Source organism: Mycteria americana, chromosome 7 (assembly GCF_035582795.1).
Source record: "Mycteria americana isolate JAX WOST 10 ecotype Jacksonville Zoo and Gardens chromosome 7, USCA_MyAme_1.0, whole genome shotgun sequence".
Taxonomy (NCBI): domain Eukaryota; kingdom Metazoa; phylum Chordata; class Aves; order Ciconiiformes; family Ciconiidae; genus Mycteria; species Mycteria americana.
Window position 1 is genome coordinate 41,028,334 of NC_134371.1, and position 24,034 is coordinate 41,052,367.

The window sequence follows — 24,034 nt, forward strand, 5'->3', positions numbered from 1 at the left end:
TGACACTAAGAAGTTTGAAAAAATGCCCATGCTAACAGGCCAGGGGACAGGAATTTGCTGTATTTGACAGGCTGTATACAAGAAGGATGCAGCACTGCAAACTCGGCAGCGCAGCTTTGCCAATGTGTCTAGACAGCCCATCTCCACGGGGGAGAGAGAAGCTTATTTCTTGGACCCACTCCATCTGTGGCTGCTCCGATGAGACAAGACCACTTACTGGACTCCTTTATCGATGGAGACTTTGCGTCCGAGCTTTGGGGTTGTGCTGAGCTTGCTCAGCCCTTGTTGTGTGGTGACCGGTTGCCTGCATGAACTGATTTGGGCTCCCGCAGCTGGCAGGATGCAGTGGTTGGAGCAGGGGGACGGGGCACAGCACGGGTGCATCGTCATGTTTCTCCAACTGTGCTACCTTGGGTGAGCCATCAAATCTTTTGGTGGTTTTGAGATGCTCCTCTGTTAGGTGAGGATGTGCCTAGTCTGGCAATGGATGTGATTCATTAGCTAGAGCCTTTAAGAAGCCTTAAATTCTGTTAAATTGTGCTAGAATGGCACCATTCATCTGCTAGCCCTGCAGCAGACCAAAAGCAGTGCTTTGTGGCTGAGATATCCTGCGTCTCCATGCAGGTCGCCTAAATGGTCTGGTCCTCCAGGTTAGAGTATCTGACATTTTAGCCAGATTAAGGGCAGCAATAAGCAGGTATCCTATAATATATTCATCACCTGGAGGCAAAGATTATCCTATAATATATTCATCATATATCCTATAATATATTCATCACCTGGAGGCACTCTGTATTAGGGATTGTCGTTTCCAACATATCCCTCATTTGCCCCAATTCGCATGAGCTCTGACAATCATTGTTCTGCCTCCTCTCCTGGGAGTTGTGCTTTTCAAAACTGCAGTGAACTTTGTGGAAATACAGAGGTTTCCATTTTTCAGCCTTTTGATTTAAAATCTCTAGATGATTGTTCGACTCTGGCAGGGAACCATTCAAAATACATTCCAAAATATTCATCATTCCACCAGGCTAAGAAACATAAGATGTAGCAATTTATTAGCTAATGTGAAATGCATTTGCTGTCCAGAAGAGGCTAAGGATGGAGGTGGATCTGAGCCTGAGTTCCCTTCGCAACCCACAGAGCCAGGGCGCGGAGCACGCTGGAGCCCGTGGTCCGTCCCATCAGCCCTCCTGTTTTGCTGAATGTCCCTGTGTCCGGCAAAAAGTCCCTAGAGCCCAGCAGCAGCCTTGTCCCTCCTCTCTGTCCCCTAGCTTTAGAAGAGCAGGTTTTCACTACGGGCCTGGGAAGGAGAAAGAGTTGTTTTGAAATGGCCCTACACTCCCTAGCAGTGCAGGATGTAAAGGTCCTTTATCCCCCACCCAAGGAGCACGCTCCCGGTCAGGATGCTCAGCCCTTGGAAGAGGCAGGTGGGCTGGATGCTGACAGCCGGGTTGAAGTTATGTTATTTCTTGATCTCCGATGCCATCGTTTTTCCAGTTGTGATCAAGAGGGACCCATAAAATGCATTAGTGGTCAAAATCTGGATTTCTAAGTGAAGCTCTGCAGCAGCTTCAGTCCAATTTGCTTGGTAGGGGCGATGGCAGTGGTGGTCTGATTTGGTCGAAACACATTTGTTCTTGGATGCTAATGAAAGGGGCGCGTAGCCTTTGGAGAGCTGGTTTCGATGTTCTCACTGTCGTTTGCACTTCCCCTTCTCCCAGCCCGTGGTGCCCCATGGTCCTGGCATGGTTGTTCTGTGCCATGCAGTTTGCAGTCCTGGATATTTCAATAATAAACAGATGAAATATCCATTGAGAACAGTGTTTCTGCCTACCGGTGGGGCCAGCTGGCGCGTGCATCCCACCGGTCATTGTCAGTCTGCTCGCACAGGTCCCACGTACCAAAAAAACACATCCAAGTGAATTTCCAGATCCAGTCGGGATGTGGCTGTTTAATAACGGCACTTCTCGGCAGCACGGTGGGCCTCCGCAGGGACCTGAACAAGCAGAGACATTCATGAAGCTGGTCAGCTTGAGTCAGTCTTTCCCGATGCGGGCAGGAGATTGCTCAGTAACGTTTGCAGACTCTTGTGGCTGCCACAGCGTTTGGAAATGAGCCAGTTGAAAGGCCCGAAATGCCAAGTGGTTCATCTGCAACGTATATATGGACTGAAAAAAATCCCCCCCCCCCAAGCAGCCCTTTTCTGTCTTGGCAAAACCCTTTTTTTTTTTTTTTCTTTTTCTCTTTTTTCTTTTTTTCCCCTCTTTTTTCCTCTCTCGCCTCTCTCTCCTGTCTCTCCTTTCCCTTTCTTTTTTCTTTCTCTCTTTTTTATCTCTTTTTTCCTCTTTCCCCCTTCTTTCCCCCCTTTTTTTTCTTTTGCTTCTTGCAAAAATATCTCTAATTGTCCCTGTTAAAAGTTTTTGTAGCTGAAGTTCATGAGGATTTTTTGCCACTTTTTTTAAATACAAGAGAAAATTTAATAAAAGCAGTGTTGCCCAGAGTTCGGGTGGGTGTGCAGTGGAAGGGCGACTGCAGGGTCCCCGCTTCGTGGCTTCTGGCTGATGTATCCTTCTACATGAGTACTAACAGGGAGGCTCAACCTTCTGAATCTGTGGCCATCAGAAGAGGGTGGAAATGGTTTCTATCTATTTTGGTCTCAGGGACTACTCTCAGGGCTGGAGAGACTGAAGTGTACCATCCCGAAGGGCTGGAGCAACCGTAGTATTGTCTGTGTTGTGCTCCTGGCTCCAGTATACCCCATTAACCCCTGGCCCAAGCACCAGCACCGTATCATTTTTGCTCTCTCCTACGGACTCCTTCCTGTGGAAGGAATCAAAATCCACCCCACACTTGTCCCTACAATGAGGCAGTCTCCCTAACACGTTCCGTATTTTGTTGTGAAAGTCTTGTCCTAGCAGCTTGGCCTCAAAGGGCGTATTGATCCCTGAAACCTGGGGCATAGGTGACACCTGTTTGTGATTCATGTCCAGCTATAGGCCTGTGGGTCATCTCTGTACATAAAGAGAAAGGGGACACCAGGTAAATCCAACAGGAAAGCAGGTGGAAATAATACTGTGTGCCTTTTGTATAACGTGTAACCCTATGGAGCTCGCTGCAGGGGGATATGAGTGTGGAAAATAGATTAATAACCTGTCCTTGCCTAATTGTCCTGACAGTCATTGCCACTGTCTTTGAGGCAGCTGATGGTGTCCAGGTGGATGCAGATACTGGCCTTCCTGGTGCACCGGTCTGCTGCTGCGTGGAGCAGTTACACGGTCCTCGTTACACGGTCAAGCTAAGAGCAGTGTTGACTCTTAAGAAGAGCCGTTGTGCTGGTTTGGATATACACCACGTGCCTGTTAGAGTTAAAAGGGGCAGCGTTACACAACTCGGCTTTTCAAGCCTTTGTAGAAAGGACAAGAAAGGGTGCCAGAGAGGAGAAAGACGTTATCTGGAATGAACTAGGGCAGGGAAGGGGCCAAGAGCGTAGAGAGGCGGCTTTGGAAATGAGAAAATACTGATGGAGCAGGGCGGAGGTTAGGAAGTTTGATCTTGGCTGCGTGAATGCTGTTCCTAAGATGAAACATCAGGACACATGGCATGGGAAGGGGAGCTGATGGGAAGAGCATGTGGGCGTTGGAAGTCATACCCCTGACCTTGCAAAGCCGTGATTTTACACGTGTTCAGCACTGCCAAACGCACTGATCCCAGGTCTTACCCAAGAATAAGGAAGGGGCTGTGAAGGCTGAGGTGCTCCAGCTCTCCAGGGAAGGTCTGGTGGTCACACCGGCACCAGCGGCTGGACGTCATTGCGGAGGAGCGCTGCGCTGGGAAGCACAGACCCGTTTTAGATATGATACCTTTGGGTATGGTGGTGGGGTTTGGCTGGCGGAGCTGTGTGATTGCATTTCTGCTCCTCTGTCACGGGTCCAATGCTTCTGCGGCATCAGGCTACCCTAATGAGGGACTCGGGGGGGGGGGGAGGACACGGACAATGACGACTGCAGCCCCCTTGGATCCTGTCCCCTCCCAAGCTTGGTAAATCCACCCCGCTGGATCGCCGCCACAGTCTGGTGGTTTGGTCTCTTTGTCAGTTACAAAGTGCAGTCTCACAGAACATGATTTGCCGCTGGCAGGCTTTTAAAATATGTGTTTGCTTTTGATTATATTTTTTTTTTAAATTAATTTTCCAAGGATCAATGTGGTAATGCATATAAAAATTACAATATGTAAAACAAAGTATAAAAGCATACAAGGAATTCCAAACACATAACATACTGTGCCTTGGAGCTTATGAGATCCATACAGCACTTATTGTATTATGGGAACACTCTGACCCCAAGACCCAGCGGAAAGGCTTGTTAGAAGAGCAGGACTAAGCCATGTGCCTTATGAGCTGTAGGATGCCCAGAAGGAAAACCCTAGTGAATATAAAAGCAGAGCTGTTACAGCAGAACTCAGACTGGTCTGTGGGATCTAGGGGGGCTTTCAATGGCTTTGTACCAATTTCTGGAGAAGGATGTATACTTTTGCCCCTGCAAATATTGTTCTCCCAGTAATTAACACTTAACATCATGTTTTTCCAGAGAGACTCTGGATTTCCATTGGATCATGATTACTTTTTTTTTCCCCGAACATAATTTCTTCTGTCAACTCCAGCAAGCGGAACGTTGACATGGTTAGGGAGGACACACATCTTAGCCACTATAAGTGCCCATGTGCTCTGCAGGTTCCCACCAGATGAGAGGCAGAGCACCAGAGCTGAAACCACCCTGAAAAGCAGTTTTGTCTTACGTTTGCCATAGGATAGGGCTCTTAGCTGCTAGGGAGGAGCTCATGCTGTGGGTCAGAAGCAGAGCAGGTTGGGTTTGCAGGGGGACCTGATCCCCAGCTCTGCAGACCCCCAAAAATGCAGAGCAGAGCACGGGGGATGCCTCTGTACTCAGGTCCCTGCAGCACCCGGTAAGGCTGGGTGAAGACTGTTTGCATGCTAGAAACTAGTCTTCAGGAGCTCAGAGGTGTCTACAGGTTCTCCACCAGGAAGGTGACAACCCCAAGACCTCCTTCCTGGTGGGCGAGAGTCACTGGCTGGTGCTGTGCCTTGAAACCCACCTGGAAATGTCCCTTTTGGCCATGGAGCAGGCGGGAAGTCCCTCTGCTCGAGCGCCTGTCCTGGTGGAGAACAACGAGGGTTTCGCTGTCAGTGCTGGTGAAGCCATAGCTGTACAGGACTTCAGTTCTCATAGTCTGGCAGGCAGAGCCGAGTGCAACGGGAGACCATAGGCACGCTATCCATGCAAAAGCTATTCACAGCTCTGTAATGATATGTAATTGTTTGTATGCGGTCAGCTAAAAATTATCCTGATAGGTTCCACATTGCAGACACTTTGGAGAGGAACTGCCATAGTCCCGCGGGTAACGCTGAAAATACACACACTTTTCCGTTTAATATCAAAACTCGGGTTTTGTATGAAAAATTCAGTGTCGCCTTTCTGAAGTTCCATGCTCGTGCACAAAATAACTTATTTTTTATGTGCAAAAATTGAACCTGATTAGTTTACGAGATAATCAAAAACGAAGGCTTTTAAAGGAAATATAGCATCTGTTTCTTTGTTTTCTTTTTTTTTTTTCCCCCCCTGTGTTCCTGGTGATCTTAACAAGACTGGAACTTCAGATACTTGAATTGTTTGTATAATTGAAATAATTTGAGGTCTTGTGCACAGATGGTGCAGAAAAAACAAACAGCAAAGGTTAGAAAAAAAGCTCAGCCAGTGTTGTGTAATGGGAGAAAAATGATAGTTCAAAAATCTCCGTAGTCTGACCTGCAATCACAAATACAAACCTGCTGTTACCACGGTTGTACAGCTGGGCTTGTTATCACTGCTCGTCAGGGCTAGCTTCAGTACATGACTTAACAGGCATCTCCTACCTTAACATATTTAGTTTTCTTTCAAGTGTCATCTTCATTCCATATTGCCCCCATTTGTGATGTCTGGTGTAAGGTAATTATAACTTCTCTGTGTAGCATTTGCGTACCCTGAAGTTAAACCTTATTTCCATTTGAAAATACTTTTCATGCATGGAAATGCGTATAAACCGGAGTTCGCTCTCTTGGGAGCTGTTAGAAAGACACTTCAGGCAGCTCGGAGCATGAAATCTTATCTGTGTGGGTCCCCTTGCCCCTCTTCTGTCCCTGCTCACATCTGGCGAAGGCGACGGATGCTGCTGGGCGATGGGCTCCTGCTGCCCGGAGGAGCGGGGTCCTTCCAGGCAACGCTTGGGAAGGGAAGCTGCAAAACCAGCGATGGACCTGGCCGTCCAGCCTGGTCAAAGACACAGAAAACAAGCTGAGGGAAAATAGACGTGCGAGGCTTTTACCCGTTTTCTGCCAAAGTGATGCTTTCAGGCTGGAAAGTGGCTTTTCGGGTTGAGATCGTCTCATTTAGGGTGAACCTTGCTCTGGCCGGGCTCAGCACCGGGCGCAGTTGGTGTCTGTCGGCGGTTTTAGATGGGGTACGTTCTCGTCTGTGCGCGAGCGATGGTGGTGGGACCCCCTGCCCGCGGGCAGCTCCGCTCTGCAGCACGCTGGCTCGTCTCCAGCATCCCGCACGAGTGGAAAATCACTTGAGACCTGTCTCAAATTGGTTGGGGCAGGGCTTTGTCATCAGGTGGATTTTGTATGTCCTCGTCCCTGCTTCCTGCTCCCTTTCCTGGCACCTTGTTTTAGCTTTGATTAAACCTTTTGGGTTTAGGTTTTGTTTTTTGCTTTTTATGATATAAGTTGACAAAGCTGCCCTGCACCTAAAGAGTTGCAGTATTTTGGAGGGATATAATGAATCGAAAGCAAAGCAGAGCGCAAATAAAACTGGAACGTGAGCCTGCAAAGGGCTGTAACTGTCTGGATGGCTGATGTTGAGGAGAGGAGTCTGCCTGGAGCCAGGGGGAACCTGTGGAAATATTTCATCTCAAGCTTCTTAAAATTTAACATTAAATCAAATAAAAAAACTGTTCCTCTCCCTTCTATGCTCCTATTTCCTTTCTTTCTCCACCACTCTGAATAAAACTTTCTCTTTTTTTTGGCTTACAGGATTTTTTTTTTATTTTAAAAGAGCTTTTAGTTGCTAGGTTTTTAGTTTCTAGATATTTTTTTTTTCCCTTGTGAAATAATTTGTCTTGTTTTTTCTTTAATCTGTGTTCAAACTTTAGCGGTAACTTCTTATTTTGAAGGCTGTGATTATACTGTGATTCCTTATTTTCTTCCTGGAATCCTTTCTCAGTTTACAGTTTATATAACTGGTGTGACAAATCTTTTCTGCCTTACCGTATCTAATATTGTGGTTAAATGTCTCTGTCCCTCACTTAAGTAAATCCAATTGTTTACTTTCAGTTTGGATCCAATTAATGTACTATAATAGCTGGTTCTGGACTTAATAGAACTGGTCAAAACTTTTCAAAACTGCCCACACAATGTAAATCCTATCTGGAAATTAGTTTTTGTTCTGACCTGGAATGAAAGCAAGTATGCGCAAGCATTCCTGCAAACTGGAAATCCAAAATATGTTGTGGTTGCAAGTATTGGTGGAAAAAATACTGATCTTGTAACTTATATGTAGGCATTTAGTTCTTAAATCCGTTTTGCTTTAATAATGCATTGTATTTTCAATGTGGCATCCCAACAGGAGCCATCTGATGGTACCCCAGTGATATTCACAGGCACTAGGACAGCTGCTGTGCGATAAGGAGCATAGATCAGAGTGTCTTCAAGCGTGGATCTGCCTCGTTGTAAGAGGAGACATGATGAGGTTGTAAGAGGAGACATGATGAGCAAGGGAAAAAAGAACAGGGCATTTCATACTGTATCATTTAGGGCCAATTAAAAATGCTTTGGTGTGTCCTAGAAGTGCATTGTGTATGACACCAAGATTTGCACGTCATGGGTGAACATCGAAATAACACAGGAAAACACAAATGTGGAAAAAGGAAACAAAATCCCCCAGCCCAACATGAAAGGTTGGGATTTTGAAATTAAATTCCCAGATTTTCCAGCATTGGGTTCCTGAGAGGGGAACATGCGTTTCGATCTCTCTGGGGGACACGTTTGCAAGCAGCTCAGCTTTTGAGAACGCTGCTTGTAACAAAATATTTCTGATTAAAAGAATGTTGATGAAAGACTTGTGACCCATCTAAAAAGCTTTAGAGCTGTTTTCCTCTTCTCTCCGTTTCTGCTGACTGCAGTCACTAGTGCTGTCAGCACTATTTAGGAATACCATTTTTCAGTGTTCAGCATTGTTTCCTGATAAAGATATAACGGCAGAAAAAAAAATACCCTGCTGACATGCTGAAGGCAGCCGGTGACTGCTGTGAGCAAGGTGACGTTTGCAGACACCTGGGGTTTAGGTGTCTGCATTCCCTCGTTAGCAGTTTTTAATCAACATACGGCATGTCTGCATGGCAAAATGCAAGGATTGATCAACCCAGCAGCGCTCTGGTCTAATACAGCTATTGTTATTTTTTTTCTGCTACCCAAAGTAACTCCTGTAGACATTTGGATCTAGCTGTGTTATGCTGTTCCAGAGGTGCAGTGAAAGGAGATCTCAAAATCCCATCTCCGCTGTCGCAGGTTGTGCTTAGCTGTCGAGCCACCTCCACCCGGCTGCGTCCTGGAGAAGGGGTGACTCACGTCCCTGCTCCGCGCCAGCCGATGCTGGAGGTACGCTAGCCAACAGTGACCCGACCATGAGTCACTGCAATGCGACCACTGCCTGCAACTTTCCGTTTCTTGGCCCTGCTATTTTTGGGTCCAGTAATTACGAGGTGAGCTGTGAATCACCGGCGTCTCGCTTTACGCCGGGAGGAAACCAGGCAAATTGTGTTAACGTGCTTGGCAGGAGGGATGCTTGTTCTCCAGCGTTTTACAGGCTTTGGCCCTTCTTGCTCCCCAGAGCGATGTGCTCACCCTTCCTCATGTGTAACTGTCACACAGGATCTGAGCAATGGCCAGGCAGCCTTGGGCTTGTGCTCCCTCCAGCTGGGTGTCATCTTCTGGGCAGGAACTGATTTTTCAAAGGCCTAGAGGGGATTCCCAAGGGGTCTCAGAGGCTTTTATTGATTTGTTCATCCAGTCCACATAGGCAGGGTTTAGATTAGAAAATAGCATCAAATGGAAAACTCAGAAGGAGGCCAGACACCCATGTTAACATTGGCCTCTATGGCAGCTGGTCTTGCAATGTTTCTGCCATTCGAAGGGACGATCAGCCCCGAGGCTTGTTCTTCGCTGTTTTCTGTGTGGTGTGGTGCACGGCAGCACAGCTATGTTGAAGCTTGCCAGTAAAGCCGGGGGAAATTGTTGACCCCTTTTGCAAAGGCTTTGATGTTGAGTCAAGAGAGGAACATGCAGGACTTTTCTGCTTCTTTTATAAGGGACAGACCCTGTGACAGTGCTAAACCCCCCAGCAGGTAGAAACACGTGCGTGGCCTTCTGCGCAAGCAGCGGTCAAACCCCATCCCTCTGCTTCGCTGCTTCGCTTCCCACCACCTGAGCAGGGTAGAGTCACCTGTAGCCTTGTTTTAATGTCCCGGGATTCCTACGCGCGTTTGGTTTTCTTGCACGTTCCTGCCTCTGCCAGTCCCTTCCCAGCTCAGCTTTACAATTCAACGTGCCTCTTAAAAACTGGTCTCCAAATGCTTCCTCTCGGATACAATAAAACCGAGGGTGTATTTTTGCACCCAGGAATCCCCAGGTTGGAAAGGAGTCTGCTGGGGATTGTCAGGCTGTTGGAGAAGGATTGGGGACGGAGGAGCTGTAAACCTGCAGGAATTTGAAAAACCTACTTTAATTTAAGAGGAATGTCCTTTTGTTCCCAAATGGATGGGCCTCGCTCCGAAGGCGTTCAGGTGCAGTAACTGTTACCAGATGGGCTGTGAAAAGCAACACAAACAGGTGGTGAGGACAACAACTGTAGACTTTAATTTCCTTGTCAGCTGCTCCCTGTGCCTTGCATACCCTCTCGAGAACAGGAGGATGAGGGGAGCTGTCATATTTGTATATGGCAAAAGGAATGACTGTCAAGGGGATATTCTGCAACCCTATACAGCAGGTCAAGCCCCTGGCCTCTCAGTGGTGAGACCGTCACCTGGGCCAAGGTGCGCAGTGATTAACTTAAAATATAATTCACTAGCACGTGCATTTTTATGGATACAATGATCAATGTATTTTAACGTATGCTGACATGTATACTGGCTCAGATCCTCCCATGTGTTACTACCATTCTTCCATGTAAGACAGTGGGACCACGCTGACATTGCCCACCTGGGGCTCTGCCCGATGTGCTTGGGAGCGCTGAAGGCTGGGACTGCAGGAGTATGAGAAGCCTTGATGATTTCTGTGGGACACATACTGGAGCACTTGAAGAGGGACGAGTGCAAGGTGACAGCATACCAGTCCTGCAGCTTGAACGGGGCTGTTCTACGGAGGCATCGGTGGCCTCCCGCTCCTGCAGGCTGCTGCCTTGCTCTCCACTTCCTTTGGTGTGGCTTCCCACAGTAACTGAAGCGTTTGCTGTGCTGTGACTGGTGTGATGAGTGAACATACTTCGGTACAGACAGGGTAGAAGCAAAACCAGCGTCATAGCCTCCAGCTTGTCCTAATAAAGAGCATTCAAACCCCGGAAGCCATCACTCACTGCTTGCCAGTATCTGCGAGTGCCCGTGCACTGGTAGCTCCATCACTGCTGCTACATTGTCATGTGCAACAGCACTGGAAAAAGGAGATGGTGCAGAGTGGATACTTGCTAAGAAAAGCCATTTCATAGTTAATTCAGCACTTATGTTGCTCCAGTGACCGTAGGCACAGGCAGCAGTGATAAGCATGACCGCAGATGTATGGATGTAGTGATTTATTGCTGGAGTAAATACAAACCAGGCACAAAACAATACGTGCTCTTATGGGATGCACAGTTTGTTGCTCACCACCTTGCGGGCCTGGACAAGGCAAGGGGGGTGCTGGAGAGTGCACAACTGTTCTTCAGTCAACAGTATCCAATGTGCTTATGCTCAGTCTCTCTCTTACGGGGTTTTTGCTTCCCAATTGCAATGCTATCCATGTCTTGTCTGACTGTATTTCCATGTCCTTGGCTTGCAAGCATACAAGTGAAACTGGCTTTTGTGCTTGTCTCTTGTTCAGGCCCGTAGCAGTCACACTTCAGTTCCACTGTCTGACACCTCTTTGTTCACAGCTCCCCATCTCTGCCCAAACTGATGCTTGTCAGTCTGGATGCGGGGAGGATAAGAGAATGCAGTGCTCATTTAAGCCAAATGGAGCTATATACAGAGAACGGCATTACCTTGGCTGTAGTCAAGCCCAGAGTAACAGCTGTTTCCTTGCGCTTTCCTTACTCAGAGACAGGCACACCTTCTCACAGACAGTAAGAGCTGGCACAGGACTCGTGCTCACCCCAGGGCGCTGTATTATGTCCCAGTAAGGGCAGTCCTCGGAAATTTGAAGCCGAGAGAACAGGGTTTCATGATTCTTTATGGTCAGAAAAGGTTTGTAGGATTGTCAGGAATGGGGAGATGCATTTTGGACTTTTTTGTTTCCTTTTAGAGATAAGGAAGCTGAGGCATGGGGTAGCTTGAGAGAGCTGGTACAAGTCACAGAATCACAGAATCACAGAATCGTATAGGTTGGAAAAGACCTTTAAGATCATCGAGTCCAACCGTAAACCTAACACTACCAAGACCACCACTACACCATGTCCCTAAGCACCTCATCCAAACGTCTTTTAAATACCTCCAGGGATGGCGACTCAACCACTTCCCTGGGCAGCCTGTTCCAATGCTTGATAACCCTTTCAGTGAAGTAAAATTTCCTAATATCCAGTCTAAACCTCCCCTGGCGCAACTTGAGGCCATTTCCTCTTGTCCTATCACTTGTTACTTGGGAGAAGAGACAAACCCCCACCTCTCTACAACCTCCTTTCAGGTAGTTGTAGAGAGCAATAAGGTCTCCCCTCAGCCTCCTTTTCTCCAGGCTAAACAACCCCAGTTCCCTCAGCCGCTCCTCATCAGACTTCTGCTCCAGACCCTTCACCAGCTTCGTTGCCCTTCTCTGGACACACTCCAGCACCAAAATGTCCCTCTTGTAGTGGGGGGCCCAAAACTGAACACAGTATTCGAGGTGCGGCCTCACCAGTGCCGAGTACAGGGGCACAATCACTTCCCTAGTCCCACTGGCCACGCTATTTTTGATATAAGCCAGGATGCCATTGGCTTTCTTGGCCACCTGGGCACACTGCTGGCTCATATTCAGGCGGCTGTCAACCAACACCCCCAGGTCCTTTTCTGCCTGGCAGCTTTCCAGCCACTCTTCCCCAAGCCTGTAGCGTTGCATGGGGTTGCTGTGGCCCAAGTGCAGGACCTTGCACTTGGCCTTGTTAAACCTCATACAATTGACCTCGGCCCATTGATCCAGCCTGTCCAGGTCCCTCTGCAGAGCCTTCCTCCCCTCAAGCAGATCAACACTCCCGCACAACTTGGTGTCATCTGCAAACTTACTGAGGGTGCACTCAATCCCTTCGTCCAGATCATTGATTAAGATATTAAACAGAACTGGCCCCAACACAGAGCCCTGGGGAACATCGCTTGTGACCGGCCACCAACTAGAGTAAACTCCATTCACCACCACTCTTTGGGCCCAGCCGTCCAGCCAGTTCTTTACCCAGCAAAGAGTACACCCGTCCAAGCCATGAGCAGCCAGTTTCTCCAGGAGAATGCTGTGGGAGACCGTGTCAAAGGCTTTACTGAAGTCTAGATAGACAACATCCACAGCCTTTCCCTCATCCACTAGGCGGGTCACCTTGTCATAGAAGGAGATCAGGTTGGTCAAGCAGGACCTGCTTTTCCTAAACCCATGCTGGCTGGGCTTGATCCCTGGGTTATCCTCTACATGCCATGTGATGGCACTCAGGATGATCTGCTCCATCAGCTTCCCCAGTACTGAGGTCAGGCTGACAGGCCTGTAGTTCCCCAGGTCCTCCTTCTGGCCCTTCTTGTAGATGGGTGTCACATTTGCTAATCTCCAGTCAGCAGGGACCTCCCCAGTTAGCCAGGACTGCTGGTAAATGATGGAAAGGGGCTTGGTGAGCACATCTGCCAGTTCCTTCAGTACTCTCGGGTGGATCTCATCAGGCCCCATAGACTTGTGAGTGTCTAAGTGGTGCAGCAGGTCACTCACCATTTCCCCCTGGATTATGGGGGCTCCAGTCTGGTTCCCATCCCTATCTTCCAACTCGGGGGGCTGGGTACCCAGGGAACAATTGGCCCTGCTATTAAAGACTGAGGCAAAGAAGGCATTAAGTAGCTCAGCCTTTTCCTCATCCTTGGTCACTGGGTTCCCTCCCCCCGTCTACTAGGGTCTGGAGATTCTCCTTAGCTCTCCTTTTGCTGCTAATGTATTTGAAGAAGTATTTTTTGTTGTCTTTTACAGCAGCAGCCAGATTGAACTCTAGCTCAGCTTTGGCCCTTCTAATTTTCTCCCTGCACAGCCTTGCTACACCTTTGTAGTCCTCCTGAGTTGCCTGCCCCTTCTTCCAGAAGTTGTAGACTCTCCTCTTTTTCCTGAGTTCGAGCCAGAGCTCTCTATTCAGCCAGGCTGGTCTTCTTCCCCGCCAGCTCGTCTTTCGGCACCTGGGGACAGCCCGCTCTTGTGGCTTTAGGGCTTCCTCCTTAAAGAATGCCCAGCCTTCCTGGCCTCCTTTGCCCATTAGGGCTGCCTCCCAGGGGACTCTGTATAGCAGACTCCCAGTCTGCTAAACAGGCCAAAGTCCACCCTCCGGAAGTCTAAGGTGGCAGTTTTGCTGACCCCCCTCGCCACTTCTCCACGTATCAAAAACTCTATCATTTCGTGATCACTCTGCCCAAGATGGCCTCCAACCATCACATGGCTCACAAGTCCTTCTCTGTTCGTGAACAAGAGGTCCAGCGGGGCACCTTCCCTAGTTGGCTCACTCACCAGCTGTGTCAGGAAGTTATCTGCCACACGCTCTAGGAACCTCCTAGGCTGTTTCCTCTCTGCTGTATTGTATTTCCAGCAGACATCTGGTAGGTTGAAGTCCCCCACAAGAACAAGGGCTAGCGATCGTTGAGTCTTCACGCAGTTGAGCTGGGAAATAAATCCGTGGGGTCAATGCGCTTTCCACCTCCTTTTTACATGGGGACTAACACAGCACGGTTAAGGTGTGGTGTTGAAATTGTGCAAGCCCCTTCCTAAGCCCTTTCCATCTTGAAACCATTGAGGTTATTCACCCCATTGCTGTGGGCTCTTAGCTTTCTAGCATTTCACATCTCCAATTTTCTCTCCTAGATGATCAACTGAACTCAGAAGAGAAGAAGAAAAGAAAGCAGAGAAGGAACAGGACTACCTTCAACAGCAGCCAGCTCCAGGCATTAGAGAGGGTCTTTGAGAGGACACACTACCCCGATGCCTTTGTACGGGAAGACCTTGCACGCAGAGTCAACCTCACTGAAGCCAGAGTTCAGGTAATCACCACAGCTTGTATCCAGACACACCTCACCTGGGGGGGGGTCATCAGGCCATTCCCATCCAGCAGTAGAAATCCTCGAGGGCTGCGTGGCACGCTACGGTCACCAAGCTTCTGGGTCATGCTGTATTGCAGTGTCAAGCATGCCATGCCTTGAGGAGGACTGCCAGGCCTGATCTGCCACCATACTTACTACCTGCCCACTCAGATGTGTTCATATGGTTCATTCAAGGCCAAGATGTTGAATGTCCTGTGCTCAGGCTGCTCATGTTATCTAGAGCTGCTCAGCTCTTAGCTTGCAAGCCTGCACCTTCTGAGGGTCAAAGCAGACCATGGAACATGATTTGTTGTACAGCACTCCCAGGCCTTGCTGCTTACAGCACAGGACAGACCTGGTCCCACAGGGACCTCACTGAGCCAGTTCCTCTTGATAAGCATGAGGGCTTTATCAGGGCAGACATAAGGATTATCTTGTCATTAGAGTTTCCAGTGACAGGCATGCCAAAGCAGCCTGGTTTTAGAGAGTCCTGTCTTGGCCAGCAGGGCCAAGGTGATGTGGCTAAATGGTGAGTGTCACAGCAGAGCTGTTTGTGATGGTTGGTGGGTCTGTGCGCTTCCCATCCCAGGTGTGGTTCCAGAACCGGAGAGCCAAGTTTCGCCGGAACGAGCGGGCCATGCTGGCCAGCAAGAATGCCTCTCTGCTCAAATCCTACTCAGGGGACGTGACAGCCGTGGAGCAGCCCATAGTACCTCGCCCAGCTCCAAGACCCACCGACTATCTCTCCTGGGGTACCGCCTCGCCTTACAGGTGAGTGAATAACCCCTCTGGGGCTGACCAGTTTCTGGCATAGTATAGAGCAGCCTGAGAGTGGCCCTCAGACAGCTCTAATGGGTTGTTTATATTCACATGGGACAACTGGAGGATACAGCAGTTTGACCACCCCACTGGTTTTCCTTATCTGTTCCCATGCCACCCCATCTCACTGCCAGGCTTGCAAGGTTGGCTTGGTTCAGCAGCATCGTGGCTCTCTGGGAGCTGGGTCCATGGGAGGTTGCAGCTTCTTTTTGGTGGTCTGTCTCTGCGATTCAGGAAGTTTCTAAAGAGGATCAGGTAGAAATACATGGAAACAGAAGGTGTTGCACTCGTTTCCCTAGTGCATCCAGTTTAAAGCAAGGAAGAAACCTTTCCATAGGACATAGATCCAGGGGAGGTGATGGCAGAGCACTTGGGGAGGCTCAGCCACTACACGGTGACCAGAAGAGGGAGTTCTGTGGCTTTTCCATGGCAGTCACTGGCTGGGATGCAAGGAAGGGCTGGGAACTCATTCCATGCAAGCTGCTCCCTACCCTCCCCTCAATGATCAGCACTGTACTGGTGAGCAATTTCTAGTTGCTGGAGCACAAGCATGTGTGTGAACGAGCTGTGCTGTTGTGCGGTGCTGTGGTTTGCCCACAGTAAGGACCCAGGTGTCTCTGGGTGGCAGACTGGTGTTCAGTGTCCATCTGCTGTGGCCAGCACTGCTTACGGGGTGGCACGAAAGAAGTGCAGATGGAGCAACTTCAGTCTTCTCGAAGGATCTGGGATGTTCATGCTTGTCACAGGCCTCCCTGTCCACCTCCATGCCATCCACAGCCCAGCAGGAACTGGGTGTGGATGCAAGAGTCACAGGATGTGTTGGTTTGTGGGGAGCCATCTGGCTTGTAGGCAGTTAAAAATGAGGTCGATGGGTATTTTTTAGCACAGTGGCTTCATTGTTGGTCAGGTCCTTGGAGCCCTTGGCTGGATTTCTTCCTGTTCATCTGGCTTGGTCACAGCCAGCTTCCCATTGGCTTCCGGGAGTCACACCAGGCCCAGAACCTCTCTTCCTCAGTCATCTTGACCCCCTTCTTGCCCCCCAAATGTTGTTTGCACAGTTAGGTCTGCAAACACGTGGTCTCCATGACAGTTTGTTGCTTCAGTGCCATGGGGTCCTCTACATCCACCCTGTAGCTCCAGAAGAATGGGTCTTAGGTTAACCCACTCCAGATACTGAAAAGGATGCTTTTGATGACCGCCAGTTTGGTCTTAGAGATGGCCGTTATCCTTTGGATTTTATCTGAGGACTGCTGTCTGGCAAAATCCCCCTTTTGGGGTTAAGGCTTTCTGTCTGTGAAGCACTTCTTGGTATTGCATCCTAGGGAGGAGTCTGGATGGTGAGTTCAGGGGAGAGAAGCACAGGTCCTTCCCCACCCCACTAAGACTGCTCTGGTCACAGTACCAGATCCCTGCTGATCACTCGTGGCTTGTTTCTGCCTCTCCCAAGATGTTGTTTACATGAGGGGCTTCATAACGGCTTCTAGGAGAAGACCCTGCAAAGGTAACTTACCGGGGCACACTGGGAAGGGCTGTCTGGGGCCACGCAGGGCAATGAGAAGCCCAAGGCATCTGGGACATGTGAACGAGGAGAGCAAGGGATGAGGGAAAGCCTTAGAGATGGTTTTCTCCCTTTGAGGTCTAGACCTGGCTGTGCCTCTCCATGGTGTGAAGATGCATCCTCACTGTCTTGATGTCTTCTTGACTGAAGCCAAGACATTTCAGCAAAGATATTTGTAGCTTACAGCCATCCCCACTGGCTGATGTGCCAAACCAGAATGGACCGTTACCCTCCCACTGGCCTGCAGAGGGGTAAGAGGCATTGGCAGAAGAGCAGAGCAGCTGGTTTCCACAATGTGGGGTGGTCAGGACCCTCAGACACTTTGTGCTCCCCAGGCTTTCTAATCCTGCTGGGCATCTCTTAGCAATCACATTCGTCTTAATGGGCACCCAGGCCAGGTTGTCACAGCCTCATTAAGTCTTTGAACTGAGTAGGGTTATTGAAGTATTGGACACTTGGTGAAAAACAGCTGTGCAGAGTGTTCGCATGGCCCTCTGCCCCCTCCCCATCTCCTCGGCGCTGCCGTACCAGTCCCTGCTTAACGGCTAGGCCGGGAGAGGGCTGAGAGCTGCGTTGGTCAGTGCTGTTTTTACTCTTAGATCTGGGGAAGGTTTTCAGTCAGTGTGTTTATTCTCCAAATACATTCAGCCACAGGTCAAACAAAGCTATTTGCAGATCTGTGTCAGATAGATAGCCAAGTAGATACTATTATTTTTTTGAAGTTGAAATGTTTTGCTTAGACATTTTTTAGCATAGGTTCCTAAGAAAACAAGACTAGCAGTCGCGCTGTCAGCCTGCACTTCCCACTCCAACAACCTTTGACTCCATGGGCCACTGCAAACCATATTTGAAAGAAGGATTTTAGGTCTCAGAAACATGATGTTCCTCTGTGTTTAATGAAAGAAGTCAGCTGAGTAGAGGACGGAGACTCTTCTTGTGCCTAAATGGAGCGGAGGGAGTGGGCAGCAGGGTGACTTCAACCCTTATTAGACCCTAGAGAGACTCTGGAGCAACCCTTCAAGCCATATTGATGTTTGGAGACAGCCTGCTTGGGTGCTGGTCCTTGTGGAGTAACTTGCTAAAAGAGAGTGTTTCTGTAGATTTTTGGTTTAGCAGAGATTTCACGGGGCAACAGTAATTTTCCCCACACCTCTGGGGAGCTGAGAGCAGGAGGCACCCTGGAGTTTTAGACCGGACTTGGGCAGCAGTTATATATGGGTTTTGAATGGGAACAGTTTACACCCAAGACTGAAAGTTCCTATTTTATCTAAGCTAGAGTATCCTTGAGGCTTTTCTCATTTCTTCCAGTGCAAAACGATGGGGGAGATGCACCCTGTGGAAATGGGTGGGAATGCATGCTTTAGTGGCCATCAGCTGTAGACCCTGCAAAACTTTGCAACACCTCTGCAGGCAATGCTCAGCTTCTCACGTTGCTGCTGACTTATGGGGGAGAGGGTAAAGTCACCAACCCGAAGTCAGCAACAGAGAGGGAACTGAGGTGCGTGGCCGGCTGGGGAAGGCTCAGGCACGCCGATCCATCGCGTCCTGGACGCTGGTGAAAAGCAGCCGATGCACCCCGTGTTGTGCAGTGTCGAACACCCCTGAGCCCCAGGGGTGCATGGGGAGCTCTGCAGCTCTTCCTCACCAGCTCCTCCGCTCAGGGCTGCTGTGGCTTTCTTATCCGAAAGGTTTTGGGTTCTTCTGAAGGAATAAATTGAAAGAGGATAAGTCTATATTTTTAAGGATATTCCTGTATTTTGATGTGTGTATTTTAATGTTCATCCTCCATATCCTTCCAGTAGCTGCTAGAGACTCTCAAAGTGTCATGAGTGTGTGCTCTCCCGGGGAGAGTTTTCAGTGCTTTTCCGTGGATGGGTGTAAGCAGCTGTATATCCACGAGTCTCATCCGTCATTTCCATGGGTGTAAGCTGTCGTGTTCCCACCAGTGCTGATGCAGAGATGACAGTTCCTCCCTGAAGAAGTTATTTTTTTCCCTGATTTTAAAGTGAGACATAGGAGTCATTTGGCCTGGGATGGGACCTACTAGTATTGCCTGGTCTGGGTCTCCTGGAGGCTGAGGATTCAGACAGAGCTGAATTGCATTTAAACTCCTGGCAGGTCAGCTCTGCCCTGCAAAGTCAGAGATACCGCCAGCATTTTGGGGCGAGCGTGTACGCCCATGGCCTGGATCTGTGCGTGTAGCAAACGCCCACCTCCCTCAGGGGAGATTTGCTGTTGCAAAGGCTCTTCCAGTTGTGGAGATCAGCGCTGGAAGCAAAAAAGAAAAGAAAAAAGGGGAAAAGCAAGCTATCTTATTTCTTGGGCTGTGGGTGGAGGAGAGCGTTTCCCAGAGCCTCGGACGTGAGCCACTCGGGCAGGAGGTTGGAAAGGGTCAGCACCAGACCTGACCTTGCCTCCAGGAGAGCGTTTGTGCTTTCCTCCTGAACATGCTGGCTGCATTTAATGGGCGTCTCTAGTTCACCTCCTGTTTTTCAACTGGTTTTTATCTATGGAGCCACGTATAGGAAATGCCACACGTCAGACAGTTTGCTGCTTTTGGGGTAGGGAGGTTGCTTTTTGCAGAAACCTGGGACACATGGGTTAAACGAATTTTCTAGTGGTCTGGAAGGCAGATTTACAAATTTTTGGTAGGATAAGAAAGGACTCTGAGATCTTTGTTCATCCTCCACTGCCAAAAGTAATGTTTTTCATGAATAAAGACGTGATTTGAAGGGAGAAAAAATGTTTTGTTTTTTTTCCCTTCAGCCTTTAAGGCATGCTTTATTTGATCAGCTGAAGTTTTGAGGAAAAAAATGTGAAATTTTCATTCCAAAAGGCTGAAACCAAAAAGCATCACAATTGTTGAAATGGGTTTTTCCCAGAGTGTTTCTTTAATGTAACGTATTTCAGAAGTGACGTGATTTCACAAGCAATAAAACCAGCATCATGCTCTCATCAAAAAGACATTGCTTCCAGTGGGAATACTTTTAAGGATAATGGTCTAACTGGCAGGCTGGGCACCCTGACCTCATTGTAAACCTTTTGGGTTAGGAAATAGGAAATGGAAATTTTCCTATTGACTTCAACCGACTTTGGTGTTGGCTGTCCCTGGGTAAGTGAACTGCAGTGGAGAGATTTACAGGGGTGTTAAATAAAAAGTAGTGATAATTCCCTGCTCACATAAGACATACATCCCACAGGTATGGAAACTCCAGCGTTTAACTTCACTACGGTGCACGTCTGCTCTCTGTGTGGTGTGAAGACCACGTCTGACGTGATGTTTCTCTCTTTCCATCCCACAGCGCCATGGCCACCTACTCCGCCACGTGTACCAACGCCAGCCCAGCGCAGGGCATGAATATGGCCAACAGTATTGCCAACCTGAGACTGAAGGCAAAGGAATATAGTTTACAGAGGAATCAAGTGCCTACAGTCAATTAACAACTGGAGGCAGCTGCCTTGCAGAAGGAGAAAATACAGCAGCACCCGTCCTGCTTCGCAACTTGTTTGTGCTGAAAGAAAAAAAAAAAAAAAACAACAAAAAAACAAACAAAAAAACCCACAAAAAAAAAGAAGAAAAAAAGCCAACGCAAACCCAGAACTGAACATGGGGACCAAACTGGGAGCAAACTGAACCGCTCGTGAGTGACAAGGTTCCTCCTTCCTTTTGGGATAATGCCACCATTTTTTTTTCTTGTTATTGTCAGGTTTATTGCTTCTGCTCAATATACTACGAGCTTCTTCAGTAAAGGACAGGCTCACCCTTGTTGGTTTCCATTTTCGTATGGGACTGAAAAAAGAAACCTGCCAATGTCAGCCCGTGGACATGTCCCACCTGCCATCATGCTGAGATGCAAAGCTTGCTCCTCTCCCCCCTGCCCCAGCTCACCCTAGAAGAAGAAGTTGTTTGGTCACCATTGTATCTGCCTGACCCTTCATCCCTCCAGTCCCTTGTGTCACAGAGGCAACGCCGTTACCGTTAGTCTGCAAGAAGCCCGTTAGTGCAACGAGATGGGGTCGTCCTGCCCGGGTTGCCTGGACCAGTCTGAGATGTGAGGAAGACCTCCTTTGGGCTTCACAGGGCTTCATTGCTTTCTTGAGTATTTCCGGCACTGCTGCCTCAAAAAGCCAAAGAAGAGAGAAAACCAACATGGGTGTGTGAGCAGGGGGGGCTTAGTGGGGGGATCACTCCGTAGTGCCAAGAATAGGACTGTTAGGACACTCCTTTCTATGCCTTACAGTTTGTGCCACAGGGAAAGGCGTTGTCCAGATGCATTTGTTTTATATATACTGTATATATTTATATATATAAGATATACATGCAAGCTTGGTTGGTGTTTTTTATTAAACAAAATAAAATCCATTGAAAATGTTTGGGATGTTTGTGCTGCATCCAGGTTCCTGGAGCCGTGCATTGAAATTCCAGCCGCAGCCTCTCTCACCCTTGTCAGAGCTCTTCCTGGTAGCCTCAGGCAGCGCTTGAAATGGCCAGCTCACATCTTCCCATGAGAAACCCCAAAGAAGTGGCACTGGAGGGAGCCATGCTCCTTTCCAGATTTTCCCCGTGGGCATTTGCAGCTTCATAGAATAATATGAGGATCTCCTCTCCAGTCAGGTAGGTTCATGTGGCTCTTGGGAACATGCAAGGACGTCCCCATGGAAACTCTCTGCCAGCCCCTCTGAGGACGGGTGATGTCTCAGCAGGGAACATCTACATGAAGACCATATCTCCTCCAGTTCCCATAACACTGTCCAGTGAGGCTTGTCCTGTAGCCTTAACCACTCTCTTTTGCTCTCCCTACCTGCTGTCCTCCCTCCTCTGGGGTCTGGAGAGTTAATTAAGACCTGATTTCCTTCTCTCCATGAAGAGTAGAGGAGATGCAACCCAATAGGGGTTTCTTCCATGCAAGCACCCTGAGGAAATTAGGATCTTTCATGTTGCTGATGATGCCTGCCTCTTTCAAATTTGGGGGGAGGAGGGGGCTTATTTATGGTAAATAGTGCTTGTGCAGGAGACCTGCCCAAACTGAGTGGGACTTTGCCATGGAAGAGTCCCACTGAAGGTAGCAAAGCTACTCCATGGTCCAGGCTGGACCATAAGGGAAGGAGAATGAAGTTCAGTCATGAGGGATACTTCCGGTAGAGTGGCTTAGGTCTCCATCTTGGTGTTTGCTGCAGACACACCGGGCATGTCTGAGAGTGGGCTTTGATAGTCTAAAATAGTATGTTGCAGGAAATGAGAAATACATCTCTTTAAAGTTAAGGTGAAAATTGAACTGGCAGAGGATTAATGGAAATCCAGCCAAAGTATTTGAGCTAACACCGGGAAAAAAGCCGCAAATTCAGACTGGTGTAAGTTGTGCTGGTGATTGTGTGTGTTGCTGCTGGAATTTTTTTTTTCTCCCTGTATGGATATTTTTGAGGGGAAAAAAAAAAAAAGTAATTGTGATCAGGACAGAAAGCTAAAAGTCACAGATTACGTTTGCAGACAGAACACCAGCAGGGGAAGCGAGGCTAGACAAGCACTGTGTTTTAAGAAATCCATGATGTTCTGTTTGATCCCTTTTTTTGGCCTTTCCTTCTGTAGTCTGGAGAAGCTAATGTCTCTAAACCAAAATATTTCCATCATGAGTAGTGTGGTTCCAACTCCTAGAGCCAAGTGATCACACTGGAAATCTCAGCCTTCACTTAGAAAGTCACTCTTGGTTCCTGTGCCTACACAAACAGAGAAAACTATTGAAGAACATGTCCTGCATGATCACAAAGAAAAAGGACTCAGTGCCATGTAACATTACTCAGAGGTTGAACCGGTTGTTGAGTGCCTTAGCCTGGTGCTCTCCCCTCTCCTTGCCTTGCTGCCCTCCTCCACGATCCACCAACATCCCAGCAGTGACAGCAGCCTGAACAAACTCCGCTGTGGTGGCCTGAGGCTGCCTGAGCGTCCACCCTGCAAGTTTCAGCTGTTTCCTTCAGCATCTTGGTGGCCTGTGGCTTTCCCCTAGTCTTTGCTCACTTTTTCTGCAGTAGAAAAATCACCTTGAGCAGCTTGCTTTGGTGTCTGCGTACAGGCACCCGTTTCTGAAGTTAGCAAGGAGACAGTTCAGAGAGCACGAAGCTCCTGGTACCCCGTTATCCACCTGTGGACCAAGATATCCATCCCTACCCTCATGCTGTGATGTTTGAGTGAAAGGGGCTCACATAAATGCCTGCGCAAACCCTTGTTCACCCTCCTCACTTTGTGTGAGGAACTGAATTGACTTGCATGGCGCTGCTCCTGCGGGAAGGTTGTGCAAGCTTTTGCACTTCCACTTTTAGTTGGGTCTTGCCTTGGGTTGGGCTGCTTGGTTGGGGATGCCATCACAGCTGACGGGGCTGTTGTCAGTCCAGATGAGACCTTTACATCACCTTTGAGCTAGGCGACCTCAAGATGTAAACCAGAGCGTCCGAGACACTATTGCTTTGTTTACATGGATTTGCTAAACGGAGTCCAGCTGGATGAATGGGTGGGTTTTGTTGTTTGTTTCTTAATTGCTGATGACCTCAGCCAAAAGGCATTGTCTAGTTGTCTATCAAGCCAAAGCGAAATATTATGATCATGTATGTTTAATCTGTATTTTATTGAACCATGTAAATATATGTGCAACTTAAGGGCCTTATCCTGAAAGCACGGACTTCTCCAGGGCTTTAGTAAACTTTTGGATGCAGCTCCTAGGAAGTTGCCATGGTTACCCCGGTTATCACTAAGTTTGGGTACCATTCAGGGGAGAAAATGGTCTTGAGGCACATTCCTCTTGTTTGCTCTGTATGAACGCTGATTTTTCAGGCCCCCCCCCCCCCCCCCCCCACGTAGAAATAGGTGGCCGATTCCCTCTAAGTGGGATTTTTGAGCATGACAGGGATGGATGATTGATGAGGCTGGTGGAGCTTGACGTGTGAAGCCACAGGAGGGATTCCCAGATGGAAGCGTATCCTGTAAATTATCTCTTGCTTTGTGATGTAAAATGTACAGTGTTTGCACTAGAATAGAAATGATCATTTTCAATAAACGGGGGACAAGACTCCCCAATCCTTTTTATAAGCTGC

General features: G+C 48.5%; 1 protein-coding gene across 1 annotated transcript in view; it reads left to right on the forward strand.

The window, feature by feature from the left end:
* PRRX1 (paired related homeobox 1) overlaps positions 1–21,325 on the forward strand; it is a 43,735-nt gene extending 22,410 nt beyond the window's left edge. Inside the window, exons 2-4 of the mRNA XM_075508047.1 lie at positions 14,360–14,535; positions 15,164–15,345; positions 20,254–21,325. Of these exons, the coding sequence (XP_075364162.1) occupies positions 14,360–14,535; positions 15,164–15,345; positions 20,254–20,392 (497 nt within the window). The 3' untranslated portion in view covers positions 20,393–21,325. The remainder of the gene's footprint in view (positions 1–14,359; positions 14,536–15,163; positions 15,346–20,253) is intronic.
* Positions 21,326–24,034: the final 2,709 nt, after the last annotated feature.